The sequence below is a fragment of the Delphinus delphis genome, chromosome 6 (genome assembly GCF_949987515.2).
Source record: "Delphinus delphis chromosome 6, mDelDel1.2, whole genome shotgun sequence".
Lineage (NCBI taxonomy): Eukaryota > Metazoa > Chordata > Mammalia > Artiodactyla > Delphinidae > Delphinus > Delphinus delphis.
This window is the reverse complement of record NC_082688.1, coordinates 82321102-82337745: the sequence shown is the minus strand read 5'-3', so window position 1 is coordinate 82337745 and position 16644 is coordinate 82321102. Positions and strand designations below refer to the sequence as shown.

At 35.7% G+C, this 16644-nt stretch overlaps 1 protein-coding gene across 3 annotated transcripts in view; it reads right to left on the bottom strand.

Annotated features, from left to right (window-relative positions):
- The window catches only part of RMI1 (RecQ mediated genome instability 1), a 288866-nt gene that overhangs the window by 258469 nt on the left and 13753 nt on the right, over positions 1–16644 (bottom strand). The window contains exon 4 of one of the 3 annotated variants that reach the window (XM_060014960.1): positions 12094–16053. The exons of the other annotated variants lie outside the window; for them this stretch is intronic. Within the exon in view, the coding sequence (XP_059870943.1) occupies positions 14137–16017 (1881 nt within the window). The 5' untranslated portion in view covers positions 16018–16053 and the 3' untranslated portion in view covers positions 12094–14136. Of the gene's footprint in view, positions 1–12093; positions 16054–16644 lie in introns of those variants that run through there. 3 annotated transcript variants of the gene reach the window in all.

Below are 16644 nucleotides of genomic sequence, written 5' to 3'. Positions count from 1 at the left end.
TCTGCAACGGGAGAGGCCACAGCAGTGAGAGGCCCGCGTACCGCAAAAAAATAATAATAAATAAATAAAATATTGATCAAAAGGTATATTAAGAACCACCAAAAACAAAATAAGAAGAGCTGAATAATAGAATCAGAATTCTGTGGGAGGATAAGATCTTTGAAATCATCTGGTCCAGCCTCTTCACTTGTATACATGAGGAAACTGAGGTTCTGAGAAACAAGACTTGCTCATTCTCAATGGCAAAACTGAAAAGAAAATCAAGGAGACAACTCACTGATCAGTGCCAGGATATAAACTGAATATTTAAAACCAGGTTTCTGGCATTCGATATACAGATTACTATGTTTAAATATACAGGTCCCTTCTAGAGTTTATAAAGCAGTATTTGCTGGCAAGTGTTAACCAGATCTCAACATGGCCATCTGGTACATTTCTGTTTTATAGACGTCCCTTAAGAATAAGCCTTCAGGGAAAAAGATATAGGAATAAACTTATGTTTTATGTATGCCACTTTAAGCCACCCCACTGCCCCTTTTCTGTTATTGTTCATTTCTCCAAATGATATCTATTCTTTTCCATTGCACTTCTCTGATTAAAAAGAATTTTTTTTCAACAGACAAAACAGTTCTAAATAAATCAAATATGAAGCAACTAATGACTGATTAAGGAGATGCAAAGTGGAATAATCCAGAACAAATATAAATTGATACATTTTAGAATGTATCATCTGCCAGACATAATTAGGAATCATATACTCAACCAGGTGTCTTCTGGGTTTTTGAAAATGAAATAGTCCAAGATAATAATACATATGCTGTCTCCTAGGATATTTCTAAATGTCTTAGGATTTCTTAGTAGTGAATTTAGAGAGAAAACAAGAATATGAAGCTCTGGAGTAGAGCTTCTGGGATTTAATTCCCACTACATCATCAAATAGCTTATTTGTGTTAGAAAAATCTATTTAACCTCCTTGTGCCAATGTTTCCAAATCTGTAAAATAGAATTGTATAGGGTTGGTCTGAGAATTAAATAATTTATTCTTCTTCAAGATGATGAAGAGCCAAATGCTTTTGTTAATCCCTCTGAAAACCTTATTTAAATAACCCTGAAAGTTATTTTCAGTGTATAAACCCACAACATTTAAGAGAGAAGGTAAGCCATTAGAAAACACATTATTTTAACAAATTTTTGGGAAACAGAAAGAGGATGAAAGACCGATGACTAATAAAGCAGGGCAGGAGGAACCACTACTTAGAATATGAGTGGAAAAGAATGTAATGGAGGAGTGCACCAATATTACCTGAGGAAACCCAAAATACTTAGAGCCAGGAAATTCTGACTAGGATGGACAACAGGAGCTGGGTCTGAAAGCAGGGTAATTAATTAAAGCCTGTATATGGAAAGCACCCACTCTCCTGCCAAGAACCAGGAAGCAAAATAGCCATCAGACAGGTGATTATCTTTGGGGCAAAAAATAATAATGCAGGAAGTGGTAGACAGTAGAAAGCATGTTCTTAACCATGAATACTGCATATTTTGTTTTGTTTTGGTTAACTTTCACAACAAAGGAGATGAAAGACCTGCAGAATGCAAACTATAAGACATTGATCAAAGAAATTGAAGAAGGCACAAATTAATGGAAAGATATTCCATGCACATGGTTTGGAAGAATTAATATTGTTAAAATGTCCATTTTACCGAAAGCAATCTATAGATTCAGTGCAATCCCTATCAAAATTCCAATGGCATTTTTCACAGAAATAGAACAATCCTAAAATCTGTACAGAATCACAGAAGCCCCATTTTAGCCAAAGCAATCTGGAGAAAGAACAAAGCTGGAGGCATCATGCTCCCTGATTTCAAGCTATACTACAAAGCTGTAATAATCAAAACAGTATTGGCATAAAAACAGATCAATGAAACAGAATAGAGAGCCCAGAAATAAACCCATATATATAGTCAATTAATTTACAACAAAGGAGCCAAGAATATAAAATGTAGAAAGGACAATCTCTTCAATATATGGTGTTGAGAAAACTGGAAAGCCACATGCAAAAGAATGAAACTAGACCACTATTGTACACCATACAAAAAAATTAACTCAAAATGGATTAAAAACTTGACTGTTAAGACCAGAAACCATAAAACTCCTGGAAAAAAATATTGACAATAAGCTCCTTGACATCACTCTTGGCAGTATTTTTTTTGGATCTGACTCCAAAGGCAATGGCAACTAAAGCAAAAATAAACAAATGGGCCAACATTAAACTAAAAAGCTTTTGCACTGCAAAGGAAACCATCAACAAAACAAAAAGACAACCTAGTGAATGGGAGAAGATATTTGCAAATCATAGATCCAATAAGCATATCCAAATATATAAAGAACTCATATAGCTCAATAACCACAACAAAAATATCCATTTTAAAAATGGGCAGAGGATCTGAATAGACATTTTCCTACAGACAAACAGATGGCCAGGGGACCGTATATATATTATATATACAAAACATGTTATGTATATATAATATATATACATATACAATCAACTATACTTCAATTTAAAAAAAAAAAAAAGTGTGCCTGGAATCACCCAGGGAATTAGGTTAGAGGGAGGTAAAGAGGAGAAAAATGAGAAATTTGGAAAGGGGGGAGAATTCTCCAAAACTGGAAAGCAGATGGCAGAGTGTGGGAATTCCAATAATAAAACCCATTCCCCTTGGGCTTCCCTGGTGGCGCAATGGTTGAGAGTCCGCCTGCCGATGCAGGGGACACGGGTTCATGCATCCAGAGCCTGTGCTCCACAACGGGAGAGGCCACAACAGTGAGAGGCCCACGTACTGCAAAAAAAAAAAAAAAAAAAAAAAAACCATTCCCCACCCCACCCCTGAAAGGGGAATGGCTATTGGTGCACTTAGGAAAGTTGGGCTTAGCACCAGGGCTCAAGAACCTAAAGAAAGAGTCAAACAGCCTTATGGCCAATATATGGGGAAGCTGAAGAGAAGTAAATATGTGCAAATTCTGATGAGACCAAAAAACCCTTTCATTATCCCTCATCTTCATATATATATATATATATTTTTATTATTATTATTTTATTTCTTTGACTGCATTGGGTCTTTGTTGCTGTGTGGGCTTCTCATTGCCGTGGCTTCTCTTGTGGAGCACGGTCTCTAGGCATGCAGGCTTCAGTAGTTATGGTGCACGGGCTTAGTTGCTCCACAGTATGTGGGATCTTCCCAGACCAGGGATCAAACCCGTGTCCCTGCTTTGGCAGGTGGATTCTTAACCACTGCACCACCAGGGAAGTCCCCCTGCACGTATATTTATATTCTCTAGGCTATTCTGGAGGTTCTTTCCTTGGCAAAGTAGAATGTACCCCATATGGCACAAAAGGAGTCATTTGGGCTTATACCATGAATATCAGCTGTAAACATCATGGACTAGGGACCAGTGGGGCCTCATCTAATGTTCAGTTCTTTCTAAAGCCCTCTGGAAACTTCACACGAATCTGAGTAATGGAACCCAACTATTATCTGTGGTTGAGCTTTCCACCAACCCAAGAAGGATTAAAGTCAAATTAAAGATGTAGGGGGAAATGTGTGCTACAATAGAAAACTACATCTTGTGTAGATAACTCTCCTCCCAGTTATCTAATTCTGATCCTAAGGGAGCTATTTTACAACTCTGTAAGTTGTAGATACCTGATAGCAATGCAAAACAATTGTCTATAGACATGCAAGTTGTCTTATCTGACAGAGGATCAGCTAAGTTCCTGTCCTCTCTGTGGAAAGACCAGTTTTGCCTCCATTTGTACATTACTTTCAACATCCCTTTACTCCATATAAATTTGTGTTTCCTATTCTGATTACATATATTGTAACCGTTTATAGGAAATACTTGCTGAAGTATTTGGGGGTGACACAGCTTAAGTTTGCATTTTCATATAAATTTTAGAATCAGCTCGGTTTACACTAACATGTTCTACTGAAAATGTGATATTGCATTGAATCCATAGATTCAATGATGCAAAGATTTGGGGAGCACTGACATCTTTAAAATATTGAGTATTCTAATCTATGAACTGAATTTACTTACATCTTTAATATTTTGTGGGTTTTAGTGTAGAAGTCTTACACATCTTTCATTACATTCATTGCAAAGTAGCTGATGCTTATGCTAGTAAATAGCAGTTTCTCTTTTCATTTTATATTTGTTCCTGATACATGAAAACACAATCAAGTGTTTTTTTCTATTGTCCTATATACAGTAACATTGCCAAGTACAATGTACTACTAATAGTTTATAGATTTTGGATTTCCTACATACACAAGTCATTGGCAAATAAATAAAGAAGTTTATTTCTCTCCAACACTTGTTTGGTTTTCTTTTTTCTAGCCTTATTACTCTGGCTAGGACCTCCAGAACAGAGTTGAACAGAAGTACTAATAGCAGATATCCAGTCTTAATCCCAATCCTAAGTATGATGTCTACTATAGGTTTTATGTAGATACCCTTCATTAGAATAAGAAAACTACCTCTTACTAGTTTGTTTTTATTATGAATACATAAATTTTATCAAATGCTTCTTCTGCATCTACTGGAATGGGCTTATAGTTTTTATCTCTTAATGGGAATTACATTTACTGGTTAAACTATCCTTGCTTTCCTGAAATAACCCCACTTTGTCATGATGTATTCTTTTTATATTTTTAGGTTTAATTGCTAATATTATATTTAGGATGAATTTATATTTTGAAATTATATTCATGAGGATTAATCTGTAATTCTTTTTTTCAATCTCCTATGCACATTCAAAGTTATGTCAGCCTAGAAAAAGAATTGGGAAATATCCTCTTGCTGTCTAATCTCTGGAAGAATTTATGTAGAGTGGTGTTAATTTTCAATATTTGGAAGAACTCACTGGGGATGCCATCTAGGTCTGGATTTGTGAGCTTTCAAATAGTAGGTCACCCTTTTAAAGTGTACAATTGACCGTGGTTCTTAGTATATTAATAAAGTTGTGCGACCATCACAACCATCTAATTTCAGAGCGTGTAAATCATCCCCCAAAAAAGCCCATATCCATTAGCAGTCATTCACTGATTATCCTCCCTTCTGCTCTGGGCAACCAAGAATCACTTTCTGTCTCTATGGATTTAACTATTATGGATATTTCATATAAGTGGGATCATACACTGTGTGGTCTTTTGTGTTACTTTTTACACTTAGAATAATGCTTTTCGAGATTCATCCATGTTGTTCCATTTATCAATAATTCATTCCTTTTTATGGATGAATAGTATTCCATTGTACATATGTATGCATTTTGTTTCATCAGTTGATGAACATTTGGGTTGTTTCCACTTTTTGGTTATTATGAGTAATGCAGCTATGAATATTCATATATAAGTTTTTGTGTGAGCATACACTTTCAATTTTCTTGGGTAAGAATGGAATTGCTAAGTCATATGGTAACTCTATATTTAGGAAATGCCAGACTGTTTTCCAAAGAGGCTGTACCATCTTACAGCCCCATCAATATATGAAGGTTCCAATTTCTCCACATCCTTGCCAAAACTATCATTGTCTCTTTGATTACAGCTATCCTAGTGAGTGTATAGTACCTCACTGTGGTGTTCATTTGCATTTCCCTAGTGACTCATGATCTTGAGCATTTTATGTACTTATTGGCCATTCATAGATCTTCTTTGAAGAAATATCTATTCAAACACTTTGCCCATTTTTAAATTGGATTATTTGTTTTTATTGTTGAGTTGTAGGATTTTAGATACTAATCTCTTATCAGATATATAACTTACAAATATACTCTCCCAGTCTGAGGGTTGTTTTTTCATTTTCTTGATAGACTTTGGAAGCACAATTTTTTTTTTAAATTTTTATGAAGTCCAATTTATCTGTTTCTTCTTTGGTTGTCATGTATAAGAAACCATTGCCCCATCCAAGGTCACAAAAACTTACAACTATGTTTTCTTCCAAAGAGTTTTATAGTTACAGCTCTTACATTTGGGTATTCAATCCACTCTGAGTTAATTTTTGTATATGATGTGAGCTATAGGTTCAACTTCTTTCTTTTGCATGTGGCTATGCAGTTGTACCAACACCATTAATTGAAGACTATTATTTCCCCTTGACAAAAATAAATTCAACTACTTTAACAAAATACGGAGCAATTTAGATTTTTCTTTCTTCTTCTATCTGTAGCTTTTCAGGTATTTGACCATTTCATCTAAATTGTTTAATGCCTCAGCATTTATTCATAATATATTCTTAGAAGATTTTTAATATATATAGAAACAATAAGTGGTGTCTCTATTTCATTTGATATTTTTGTCTTCACACTTTTCCCTTCATTTGAATCTCAAAGAAGCAACTCTTAGCTTTAATTTTAGTATGTTTGATTCCTATTTCAATAAATTAGGCTCTTTTTCTTCCCCCTTTGTGCTTAATTTGCAGTTTTTATAACTTACTGGGATAAATGCTCCACTCATTGACTTTTAGCCATCTTTTCTACTAAATTAAAGATATAAAGTCCCCTCTAAGCACAGCTTTACCTACACCTCATGAATTGATACTTTATTTTTTAAATGAAATATTTTCTAATTTTCATTGTGGATTCTTCCTTAACCCAAGGTTACTTCGGAGTATCTTTTGTAGTTTCTAAATATATGAGATTTTCTAAACCCCTGCCTTTATTTTTTTTGTATCTCATTTTAATTATGGTCAGAGAGTATACTCTGGTTACAATTCTTTAAATCTTGTTTAGATGTGCTTCCTGGTATGGAAAATGGAGTTTTTGTAAATGTCCCGCATGTCCATGAAAAACTATTATCCATTTGTTGAGTACAATAGCCTACACATGGTTGTTAGGTCAATTGTACTTTCTATATCCCTACTAACTTTTGATTACTGAGTGTGTGATCTTCCTCTATGATTATAGATTTCTCTATTTCTCCTTGTAGTCCTCTGATAAACTTAGAAGCAATATATAGAATTCTATAAATTTCAAATTGCAAAATCTTCCTAATAATTAGTCCTTTTATCATTATCAACTACTAGTAAGTCTCTAGTAGTATTAATTCTCTTTACTACTAGTAAGTCTTTTGCCTAAAATTCTGTTTGATATTAATATAAGCATAGCAGCTTTCTTTTGGTTAGTGTTTATATATTTTTTATATAAACTTTTCTGTATCATTACATTTTGTTTCTTTTGTATATACAAGCATACCTCGGAGATATTCTGGGTTCAGTTCCAGACCTCCACAATAAAGCGATTATCACAATAAAGTGAATCACATAAATTTTTTTGGTTTCCCAGTGCATATAAAAGTTATCTTTACACTATACTGTATTAAGTGTGCACTAGCAGTATATCTAAAAAAATGTACATACCTTAATTTAAAAATAACACTGTTGGGCTTCCCTGGTGGCGCAGTGGTTGAGAGTCCGCCTGCTGATGCAGGGGACACAGGTTCGTGCCCCGGTCCGGGAAGATCCCACATGCCACGGAGCAGCTAGGCCCATGAGCCATGGCCCCTGAGCCTGCGCGTCAGGAGCCTGTGCTCCGCAACGGGAGAGGCCACAACAGTGAGAGGCCCACGTACCGCAAAAAAATAAAAAATAAAAATAACACTGTTTATAAAGCAGAAACTAACACACCACCGTAAAGCAATTATACTCCAATAAAGATGTTAAAAAATAAATAAAAATTTTAAAAAGTAATAAAAAATAAAAGTACTAAATGCCACTGAAATAAAAACACTGTTGGGAAAATGGTGCCAAAGACTTGCTAACCAGGGTTACTACAAACCTTCAATTTATAAAAATCACAATAAAGCAAAGCACAGTAAAGCAAAGCACAAGGTATGCCTGTCAATTGGATTGTGTTGTTAACTGACAATGTTTGTCTTTTATTGGAAGAATTAGCTTATTTACATTTAATGGAATTTCTGATCCATTTGGATTTTTTTAACATCTTTATTGGAGAATAATTGCTTTACAATGTTGTTAGTTTCTGCTGTATAACAAAGTGAATCAGCTACATGTATACATATATCCCCATATCCCCTCCCTCTTGCATCTCCCTCCCACCCTCCCTTTCCCACCCCTCTAGGTGGTCACAAAGCATGGAGCCGATCCCCCTGTGCTATGCAGCTGCTTCCCACTATCTATTTTACATTTGGTAGTGTATATCGTCAATGCTACTCTCTCACTTTGTCCCAGCTTACCCTTTCCTCTCCCTGTGTCAAGTCTATTCTCTACATCTGCGTCTTTATTCCTGTCCTGCCCCTGGGTTCATCAGAACCTTTTTTTTTTTTTATTCCATATATATGTGTTAGCATACGGTATTTGTTTTTCTGACTTTCTTCACTCTGTATGACAGACTCTAGGTCCATCCACCTCACTACAAATAATTTCATTTTTTATGTCTGAGTAATATTCCATTGTATATATGTGCCACATCTTCTTTAACCATTCATCTGTCAGTGAACACTTAGGTTGCTTCCATGTCCTGGCTATTGTAAACAGGGCTGCAGTGAACATTGTGGTACATGACTCCTTTTGAATTATGGTTTTCCCAGGGTATATGCCCCATAGTGCGATTGCTGGGTCATATGGTAGTTCTATTTTAGTTTTTAAAGGAACCGCCATACTGTTCTCCATAGTGGCTGTATCAATTTACATTCCCACCAACAGTGCAAGAGGGTTCTCTTTTCTCCACACCCTCTCCAGCATTTGTTGTTTGTAGATTTTCTGATGATACTCATTCTAACTGGTGTGAGGTGATACCTCATTGTAGTTTTTTTTTTTTGATGATATGCGGGCCTCTCACTGCTGTGGCCTCTCCCGTTGTGGAGCACAGGCTCCGGACGCGCAGGCACAGCAGCCATGACTCACGGGCCTAGCCGCTCCGGGGCATGTGGGATCTTCCGGGACCGGAGCATGAACCCACGTCCCCTGCATCAGCAGGTGGTCTCTCAACCACTGCGCCACCAGGGAAGCCCCTCATTGTAGTTTTGATTTGCATTTCTCTAATGATTAGTGATGTTGGTCAGCTTTTCATGTGCCTCTTGGCCATCTGTATGTCTTCTTTGGAGAAATGTCTATTTAGGTTTTCTGCCCATTTTCAGATTGGGTTGTTTGTTTTTTTAATATTGAGCTGCATGAGCTGCTAATATGTTTTGGAGATTAATCCTTTGTCCATTGATTCATTTGCAAATATTTTCTCCCATTCTGAGGGTTGTCTTTTCGTCTTTTTTATGGCTTCCTTTGCCATGCAAAAGCTTTTAAGTTTCATTAGGTCTCATTTGTTTATTCTTGCTTTTATTTCCATTTCTCTAGGAGGTGGGTCAAAAAGGATCTTGCTATGATTTATGTCATAGAGTGTTCTTCCTATGTTTTCCTCTAAGAGTTTTATAGTGTCTGGCCTTATATTTAGGTCTTTAATCCATTTTCAGTTTATTTTGTGTACGGTGTTAGGGAGTGTTCCAATTTCATTCTTTTACATGTTGCTGTCCAGTTTTCCCAGCACCACTTATTGAAGAGGCTGTCTTTTCCCCACTGTATATTCTTTCCTCTTTTATCAAAGATAAGGTGACCATATGTGTGTGCGTTTATCTCTCTGGGTGATCCATTTGGATTTAAATTTACCACCTCACCCACTGTTTTTCCTATATACCATTTTTTCTTTGTTCTTTTCCCTTTCTTGCTCTTTTGGGTTGAGAACACTTTTTTGCTCTTGTTATTCTTTTTATTCTCATTAGTATATAGTGATAGACTACTTTTCAAATCTTTTAGCATCTATACTCTAAATATAACATGCAACTTTGAATATTGAAGTCCAATATAAAACAGCAGATTTAACCTTTTCTCTGACATAAGGACCTTAAAATACTTTTCTTTATCCCTCACTCAACTGCCATTGTTTTCATGTAGTTTAGTCCTTTGGTTTTTTTTAACCCTCGACATTATTTTCATTTCAAAATTGCTATTCATTTAACCCATATATTTACCCTTTCAGTTGTTCATCATTCCTTCCTGTGTCTCCAAGCTTCCATCTGGTTACCATTTTCCTTCTGCTTAAAGACAACCTTCTTGTGTAGTTTGTTAGGGAAAAAATTATTTTTGTGTGTGAATTTTTCTTAATTTTACCAATTGCACCCTTACTGTTAAGGGCATTGTTGGTTTGTACAGAACTCTAGGTTGGTACTTATTTTTTCTATCATTTTGAAGATGCCATCCCATTGTCTTCTGATCCCCAAATTTTTTAATTGAGGTAAAATTGGCATATAAGTTTCAGGAGCACACCATCATGATTCCCACTGTATTTAGTCAGTTGCCATGTTTTTGGTCCTTTGAAATATGCCTTCTTTCACTGCTCTTTTTCTCTTTTTTTAGCTTTCAATGGTATTGATAATATTTGCACAGGTATGATTTTCTCTGAATATATTTTGCTTGGGGTTTGTGGGACTTCTGAAACCTGTAGCTTGATTTCCATAAACTTTATAAATTTCTTAAGCATTAACTCTAAGTGTTCTCTATTTCCTCTCTTTCAAGGACTACAGCTACATTAATGTTAGCCCTTCTTGGTGTTATACTGTTTTCTGGTTCTTTTCCATGCTTTTGTCTTTCTATACATTAATCTGAATTTTTTTCTTCTGACCAAATTTAATTCACTGTATCCTCAGCTGTGTTTCATCAGGAGTTAAACTCATTCACTGATTTTTTATTTTTAGCTATTATAGTCCTTTAGTTTTTTAAAATTCCCAATTCCCTATTGATATTTTCAAACTTTTCTGTTTTCCTCTTGCGCATATTACACAGTTGTCCATGAGTGTCTGAGCATTTCTTGTAGTGCCTGCTAACTCCAGAATTGAGCAGATGTACCCACCCAATCACAAGCAGTGGTGGACTAGGGCAGGGGCCAATACATGTAAGATATACAGAATGGAGGAGCAAAGAATATGTACTCTCTGAAAGCAGATTCACTCCTAAGAGGCACACAAAGATGATCTGATTATGCCCATGTTTTCCCCTTCCCATCTGCTTCTGCCAGCCTCCCACAGCGTCATTCTTTTTTGAATTCTCAGTTGGAGATTATCATGCAGGTAACTTGAGTGTCTGCTTAGTCTCACATAAGAGCAGACCTATGGGTACGAATTCTCAGGGAAAACTTTTTACCTCTCTACTAGAATCTAGGTGAAGTCAACCAAGTTTTCTTATAGTCTCCCTTTGCTATTGGGCAGATTTTTCTAATTTACTCTTTCATTGAAGAAGATATTTGAGGTGCCATGTATGCAGAGGTTTCAGGGCTTTAAGTACCATGTTATTGAACAGATGATGAGAAATCACTAAAAGATATTAAGCAAGGGAACGCAAATGATCAGATATGTTGATTCATTTGTAATAACAATAAATACTTACTGGAGTTACAAAGGTAAATCACTTAGCCATACCCCCAAGCCGCTTATATTCCATTAAAGCAATGGTTCTCAACCAAGGGCAGTTTTGTCTCCCAGGGAATATTTTCTGGTTGTCACAAATGGAAGGATTCTACTGCCATCACATGGGTAAAGGCCAGCCCATGACAGCTCTCTACAACAAAGAATTATTCTGCCCGAAATATAGCAGTAAAATAAAGGAAGCAAATAAGTACAATAATATATATAATATTAGTCTGTACAATGTATAGAGGGCATGGAAGTGGGCAGGGGAATTCATGAAACACTTCAGTGGGCATCTAAAGCTTAAGCTCAGTGGAAATACAAATAAATATGGGAGGTAGCGGTATTACTATGAGCCATGCATGAGGCATATTCCCCACATCTGGAGAACAACTATGACTAAAATTTAGTGGCAGACCAGGTAGGTGAATAAGGAGATAATGGGACTTCCCTGGTGGCGCAGTGGTAAAGAATCCACCTGCCAAAGCATGGGACACGGGTTCAAGCCCTGGTTAGGGAAGATCCCACATGCCGCAGAGCAACTAAGTCCATGTGCCACAACTGAAGCCCACGCACCTAGAGCCTGTGCTCCACAGCAGGAGAAGCCACTGCAATGAGAAGCCCACGCACCACAACAAAGAGTAGTCCCCACTCGCCGCAACTAGAGAAAGCCTGTGCGCAGCAACGAAGACCCAACGCAGCCAAAAATAAATAAATAAAAATTTATTAAAAAAAAAAAAGAATAAGGAGGCAAGATGAGGCTGAAAAGGAAGGCAAGAGTCAGATTGCAAAAGGCCTTACATACTATACATGAAGAGTTTGGACTTCACCCTGTAGGTAAGCGGATAGGAGGAGGTTGTTATTTAAGGGTAACAAAAAGAAAACAAGAAATTTATTATTCAAGAAAGATCATTCAGGAAGAATTACGGGAAAAGGCTTAAGGGCAAAATAAGGCACAGGCCAATTAGTAAAACTACTGGAATACTTAAGGCCAGAGAAAACTAGAGCCAGAATTAAAGCACCAATTAGAAGGATGGACTGATATGGTAAAATACTATACCCAGTCTTTAGTGACAGAATATGAAGAGAAAATAAGGTTTAATCCCAGCTTTCCAGCACTACTCAAAGAGATAGAGTACAGGAGAACATTTACAAGAAAGATAATGAAAGATAACATCCATTTAGATCTCTTGTAGTAAAAGAGCTATGCAAGTATATAGAAGTGGTTATTATCAGATGATATAGCAGCAAAATCTGGATTGTGCCTTGAACTCTGATTATCATCCTTCAAGCAACAATGACAAAAGATTTTAGAATATTTTTCTACTATATCCATATATTTTTATATATGTATTTATCTTACTTCCAGATATTTTCCTATTACATTATTTTAACTAAAAACACAGTGTCTTCATTTTATTATTTAAGTATTTGTTTAATGTTTTAAAATTCAAGACACTTTAATTTAGATTTTTTTAAAAACAGAAGAATAATAAAAATAATTTTACCTTTCAAATGTGACTTTTTAACAGCAAAGTGGGAAAGTGGGAAACAGTCTCCCTTCTGGGTTTTTTTTGTGGGGGTGGGAGGCCGGGGGGAACAATCTCCCTAAAAAAGAAATCAGCACTTCCAACAAAACTAAAGGAAGAACTTACATGTACACCTAATTCAGAAAGGAGATAACTGGGACTTCCCTGGTGGTGCAGTGGTTAAGAATCCGCCTGCCAATGCAGGGCACACGGGTTCAAGCCCTGGGCCAGGAAGATCCCACATGCCGCGGAGCAACTAAGCCCACAACTACTGAGCCTGTGCTCTGGAGCCCACGAGCCACAACTACTGAGCCCATGTGCCACAACTACTGAAGCCCGCGCACCTAGAGCCCATGCTCCGCAACGAGAAGCCACCGCAATGAGAAGCTGTGCACCACGACGAAGAGTAGCCCCCGCTCACCGCAACTAGAGAAAGCCCGCGTGCAGCAACAAAGACCCAACGCAGCCAAAAATAAATAAAATAAAATAAATTTAAAAAAAAAAAAAGAAAGGAAATAACTAAAGACATGTGTAAATACCTTATTTTAATCCAGAAAAAAAAATGAAATACTTACTGGATCTTCTTAATAATAGATTATCGTTGAAAATAAGGTTTTTAACTATTCAATATAATCTCTGAAATGGTATCTAGTTAAGATAATATTTGTTTTAAATATACCAAATATTTCCAATCAGCAAAACAAAACCCAGCAAAACAATTTGTATCTGAGTCTGACATTCTAATCCACTGGATTTACATTTTTTCCTAATAATATAAACAAATATTTTGGGGTACTCTACATATTAGAAGTACTCAACTACCTATTTGTAATTGTTAACTTTCAACAGTATGATTCATCAGTAAACACCAATACAGTACTTTAGCAGTCACCTTATGTGAAATAACAAGTGGAAAACAAAATTTCTCAACAACAGTGGGTCATCAAATTGCTTCAGCAGTTACTATAAAAAATTTATTTAAAAAACTTATATACACAAACATAATTAAACATTTTAAAATTAGACTGAAATCAGTTATGAAACTTCCTTTTCCCCTTTTACAAAAAGAAAGTTGTGAAAAGTAAAAGGACAAATTTAATTCTAAATATTTCCTTGTTTTTTTAAATTGTTTGCTAGTAAATTATTTCTTTACTCGCCTCTTTAGGTTCTCAAGGTGTTCCACATTAACATCTTGTAATGCCAGTACCGTTCCCTTAGACAAGGAGGGATTCAATGAAATAGTCATTAGACAGCACAAATCTATTAGATCTCTCTGACATTTCTGCAAACCTTCCAGGAACTTTTGGTATTTACAAGGATCCTTTTTTAACTGTTTCATTTCTAGTACTGAAAACCCTATCAGACTAGTAAGTATTTCATCTACAAAGTCTACATCTAGATATGCAGTACCATCAGAAATTTTTGCTGTTATGCTCCAAATGCCACCAGAACTTGAGAGATTTCCAGTTAAGGTTACAATAAATGCTTTGACTTTCACTGTTGTAACTTCCTTTGGTTTGCTGGCCATTAGAACAGACAAATAGATAAAAGGTGGAGAATATAAATCCATGGTGATAGAAAGATTAGTGCTATTCTCTGATAATCTTGAAGAACAAGTCTGTAAGTGGTGCTCATTTTTATTAGAAATGTGTGAACAACTTTTTGGTACATAATTGACCAGCTCTCCGTTTAATATTTTATTATTTAAGGAATGTCCATCTGAACTGCTGGTTTGTTTTATTTTATTGTATGTCTCTGAGTTGTTATCTTTATTTGTAAAATTATGGGGTAGGGGTACATTATGATTAACTGAAACAATACTACTGTTTTGGTCTCTAGCAGATGGACAACTAAAAGATTTCTCTTCATTAGTTATTTGCTCAGATAAATTTTTTTCATTCCAATTATTATTTCCATTTTTGCAAATCAAAGAAAAATTATTCAGAGTATTAGATCTATGTGAAAATCTCTCTATACTTTCATCTGCAGTTCTGTTCAAAGTCAGTGGCTGTAATTCTTTGGTCTCTGTTTGTTCTTTCTGGACAGCTTCTTCTAAAAGCAAGGCCTCCTCCAATGAAAAGTCATCTAATTCCTCATCAGTAAAAAGCATAGACTGGTTTTGTGGTTTCTCCTTTGATCTTGGAGAAATAACAAGTCCTGGTTCAAAATCTGACTGTCTGATGGGAACAGTATTTGAAGAACTACCTGTGCTGAAACAACTTCTTTCCAAAGAGGTGTTATTATTTGCTGCAAGCTCATCGTTTTCATCAAGACTTGCCAAGAGTTCTTCATCAGAAGGTCCTAACGCAGGATGTAGAACATCTGTAATTCTGGGGATGCTTTGGTTAGAATTATTTGGTATGACTGGAACTATAGGATCAGGTTCCCCAATTAATCTTGCAAGAACTTTTTCTTGGGCATATTCCTCTAAAAGAGCATCTACTTCTCCTCCCAACACCTTCACATTTTCTGGTTTCAATAAGAGAACACCAAGACGGAAAGAAATGTTTCCATAAATCAAAATTTTTGTACCTGGAGGAAGATCACTATGAAGAGCTGGAATAGACTGATATTCCATCCCCTGTATTTGTACAATTCCATCAGTAAGCTGTAGCATCAACATTCGTGAAGGCTTTGCTTCCCAAGGTTTTGGGGTTACTTGTGTTTCAGCTGTAATTAGGTCATTGGTTGTATTCTTTCCTCTCAGCTTTTGTATCTGGGCATACGCAGGTTGACTTACATCAACCAATGAATTAATCTGCAGAGCAAAATATCCATTCAGTTCTCCTTTTGGAACTTCTAAAATGCCATCAGGTAAAAGACGATGCTCCAAATCTCTCAGATCAGTAAGGAGCCATTGCTCAAACACTTGTTTATTCATTTGTGCCTGACTCAAATTAACATTATCATTTTCTTCTTGGATCCAGTTAATACAAGCTTCCAGCCACATTAAAGGCACTTTAACATGCCATGTAGCTAAAAGCCAGGTTTCAACTCTTAATGTAATACTAGCTATACTCATTTCTTTTATATAAAAGAAATATTAGGCATCTATTACCTGAAAACAAACAAAAAAAATTATGGTAATTCAGTACATCTAAATATAGTTTCTATAATTCTCTACAATGCACAAACAGGAGCAATCAAACTTTTAGATTTTTCTCTCTTCAGCACCTTTATAATTCTTTGACTTTCTACATGGCAAAACTTCAAATGCCACAAGTAATCAGATGGTAAAATAAGAAAAGCAAAAGGTTTGAGACAAGATATACCTAGGTTTGAAGGCTAGCTCTTCAAACTATAAGTTCTGTGATCTAGTATAAATTTCTTAACTTCTCTAACCTAATTTTTTCATCTGTAAAATGTCAGTACCACCTCCTATCTAACACAGTTGTTGTGAGGATTACATGGGTAACATTTGTAAAGCATAATGTCAGACCTACGAAATACCTGTAGTAATTAGTAGTTATGTTAATATAATAATCAGATTCTAATCATTTAAAATTTAGCTAGGAAACAATATTTACTAAGGTCCTTTCTATATCTATAATTCATACTCTATTAAAACTTATACCATTGTATTCCATAAAATTATAACAAGTAACAATAGATTCTGAGCTGATGTAAAGCATCTTATTTGTTTGGCTAA